Here is a 3,161-nt window from a genome sequence, read left to right as displayed (position 1 = left end):
CATGTTAAACCTTCTCTTCCTGGGTCTGGTTTGAATATCGAGGAAAGGGTGAGGGAATGGTGCTTCCTTCTCGATACGGATTGTTAAACTCCAATAATTTTGCTGTTTCTAGAACATCATTTGATTCCTCTATATATCCTTTGAGCTGGAACCTTAGGTTCCAAGAATCTTAATGATTTAGAATTACAGTAGCTAACATCCACACTGCCATGTTTAGAGAAATCCATCTTAGGAGACTAGGGTATTCTGTTTTTGGAGTTGTTAATTTTCTAAGCCGTTGATGGACAATTCTTCTCTTTTCTTAGTTTAGGCAATCTGTTTTTGGATCCACCCCGGTTCAGGTGTTAGCCTGGTTAATTGCTCATGGAAAATTGAACACTTTTGATGTGGTTCAGAAGATATGACCTTATGTTCTGTATTCCCCATTGATCTGGATTGTGTACGAGTGCGGTTGAAACTGTGGATAATTTGCTCGTTCATTGTCAAATTCTGCCGTCTTTGTCCTAAGGTATTAGGGTGGCTCACCAGAGATGGTAGCCTCCAGCTTTATGTGCTAACTCGTGGTTTTGGGGAGAGATTTTATGAAGCTGAATCTTTCATGAGAGAGAGTTCAATACTGGTGATCTTTTATCGGCTTTAGTTGGATTGGAGATCTTCGAAATGCTTATGCTGTTATATTAATTTTATTACTTTCTTTGATTGTAGGGATTTTGGTATATGTAACTGTGTTTAGTATATTTTTGATAATTTTTTATCAGCAATTGTTTGTTTCTTATATTTTTATACATATAAATCTAAATTATACATATGGCTAGCTTCTGATGTTGTTTGTAATTACCACGCATAAACTCTACTAGATTCGAGGCTGGAACACCAGCAATTGGGGAAGCAATTGGGCTGGGAGCAGCTGTTGATTATTTGTCTGGAATTGGTATGCAAAAGATACACGAGTATGAGGTATTGACTTATCTGCCTGTTAATCTTTTTTATATAATTAATATATGCCTTGTCCGTTACATGGGATTTAAATGCATTTGATCAATTTCTTCGGTGTGGTTTGACTAGGCTAACTTTAATTTAAGTAAATAGCTGTGAATATTCATCCAATATACCAAGACCGTGCTCAAATACTGGAAGTATACCATGTGGCATGGTGGTTGTGCTTTGAAAATGGAGATAGTACTAAAATTGAATTTGAAAGTGGTAGGGAATGAGTTTGGAGTCAATTAGTAGAAAACCAAAACCGCAAGCACAACCTGATGGTCAATTGCTTTGGTTTTTGCAAGTATGTAACTTTGTAAGGTTGGTTTGGTTGGTTTAACTCTACATTTGCCCAGCCCTACCCTACGCTTATAGATATCTGAACAATTATCTTTTCTTGTTTTTGTTGGTTTCTTTGTGGAAATTGAATGTCAGAAAAAGTATGTGACCCAAGCAGGGCCTGGATTCCCAACTTTACATATAGATATCATAAGACTTGACTTTGATGTATAGCAATGTGAATTGAATATAATGTACCACAGCCATCTTTAATTTTCTAGTATATGATAACTGCAGTTTTCCTTTTTGTTTCATTTTCATGTAGCGTTATTGATTTTCTTTGGAGAAGATGTATTGTTATTGATATCTTTATATAAATGAAAAAATTTGGGTTCTTTTATGCTGTAGGGAGCATTGTTTGCATTCATTCTGTGTTAAGTACTGATTATCCAATGAAATCCTGTATTTCATGTATCATATTAATTGGGGGTTGTGTAGACTGGGAGAATTAACATGTTGGTTAAATATTACAATTATTTTTAGGAAGCGATGAATTTTGGATTTGATTAAGCTGGTAACATTATGCATTCAGAGACTTTGCATAGAAAATCTCGTCTTTATTTAACCACTCTGTATTGAAACTTCATTATTAATTGTCATATTTATTTATTTTTGCAGATAGAGCTGGCCAAATATTTGTATGATAGTCTTTGTACAATACCCAACATTCACATTTATGGTCCAGTGCCTTCAGAAAATAACCACCGCGCTGCTCTTTGTTCTTTCAATGTTGAGAATATACACCCTACAGATTTGGCAACTCTTCTTGACCAAGAGGTATCTTTATGCAAGATGAAGCAAAACTAGTATAGGCTTTGTTTCCTTCATTTCCGACTTATTTTTGACAATTTTTAATTTATGTATTATCTGAAAATCACTAGCTATATGTAACTGATTTAAGTTTAACTGCAGCATGGAGTGGCAATCAGATCAGGTCACCATTGCGCCCAACCCCTTCATCGACATTTAGGAGTCGGTTCAAGTGCACGTGCGAGTCTCTACTTCTACAACACTAGAGAGGATGTTGATGACTTTATCCATGCCCTAAATGACACAGTCAGATTCTTTAATTCTTTCAAGTAGTCTTGTAGTCAATCTTCAATTCTCAGGTGATTGTAAATTTTGTACGAGTTTAAGTTATTTGAGAATTATTACTCTTAGCTTACCTAGCTCGGATACGTGGACCAGAAAAAACAAAAGCACAATTTGTATAATGTACGGCAGGAACTCAACCCACTAGTGTGATAAATAAGTCTTTTGAAAGCAAAGGCTTGGAAAACTGATATCAGAAGAAACATAGTTCTTCAAACATCAAGAAAAGTTCATCCTTTTGGGTTCCTAGAGCTGCAAATTTCTGATTTCTTGGTTACATTGTAGTATAAAGCTGTGAATCGTTACGTTAATTGTGATCATAATCTAGTTCTCCACCATTTTTCGCTTCACTACTTTGAGAAATATAACATAAAGGGTATAATGGGGCAACACTCGATCTCAAGCTTTCAAAGGGACCGAGAAGGTGTAACAATATGTTGGCTCACTTGGAACAAGAAGTGAGTTTGGTACATTAGGCAGTTTCTGCCATAAGAAATTGAGACGTCTGTTGTGTATATCTTGCAGGTTTCAAATCTGAAAAGTTGTCACACCCCAATTTGAGTAAATGTTTAACCTCGAATTAAGGAGTGAATCACACTTTAATTATAGACAGTTTAACATCCATAATTAAAATGAGACTGATATCATTACATGACATATAAAACATAACCTACAAACCTTTATTGTTTACAACCTTTCAAGAAGGTACTTAAAACACACATGTTTTAAACATCACAAAAAAAAACAAA

The 3,161-nt window shown here is 35.1% G+C and overlaps 1 protein-coding gene across 1 annotated transcript in view; it reads left to right on the top strand.

Moving 5' to 3' along the window:
* LOC101302210 (cysteine desulfurase 2, chloroplastic-like) overlaps nucleotides 1-2,504 on the top strand; it is a 4,527-nt gene extending 2,023 nt beyond the window's left edge. Inside the window, exons 7-10 of the mRNA XM_004308142.1 lie at nucleotides 706-719; nucleotides 858-957; nucleotides 1,939-2,097; nucleotides 2,233-2,504. Coding sequence (XP_004308190.1) covers nucleotides 706-719; nucleotides 858-957; nucleotides 1,939-2,097; nucleotides 2,233-2,403 — 444 coding nt within the window. The 3' untranslated portion in view covers nucleotides 2,404-2,504. The remainder of the gene's footprint in view (nucleotides 1-705; nucleotides 720-857; nucleotides 958-1,938; nucleotides 2,098-2,232) is intronic.
* The last annotated feature ends 657 nt before the right edge of the window (nucleotides 2,505-3,161 follow it).

Source organism: Fragaria vesca, linkage group LG7, assembly GCF_000184155.1.
Source record: "Fragaria vesca subsp. vesca linkage group LG7, FraVesHawaii_1.0, whole genome shotgun sequence".
Lineage (NCBI taxonomy): Eukaryota > Viridiplantae > Streptophyta > Magnoliopsida > Rosales > Rosaceae > Fragaria > Fragaria vesca.
The sequence above is the reverse complement of the archived record's forward strand: the minus strand, read 5'-3'. Positions and strand labels throughout refer to the sequence as shown.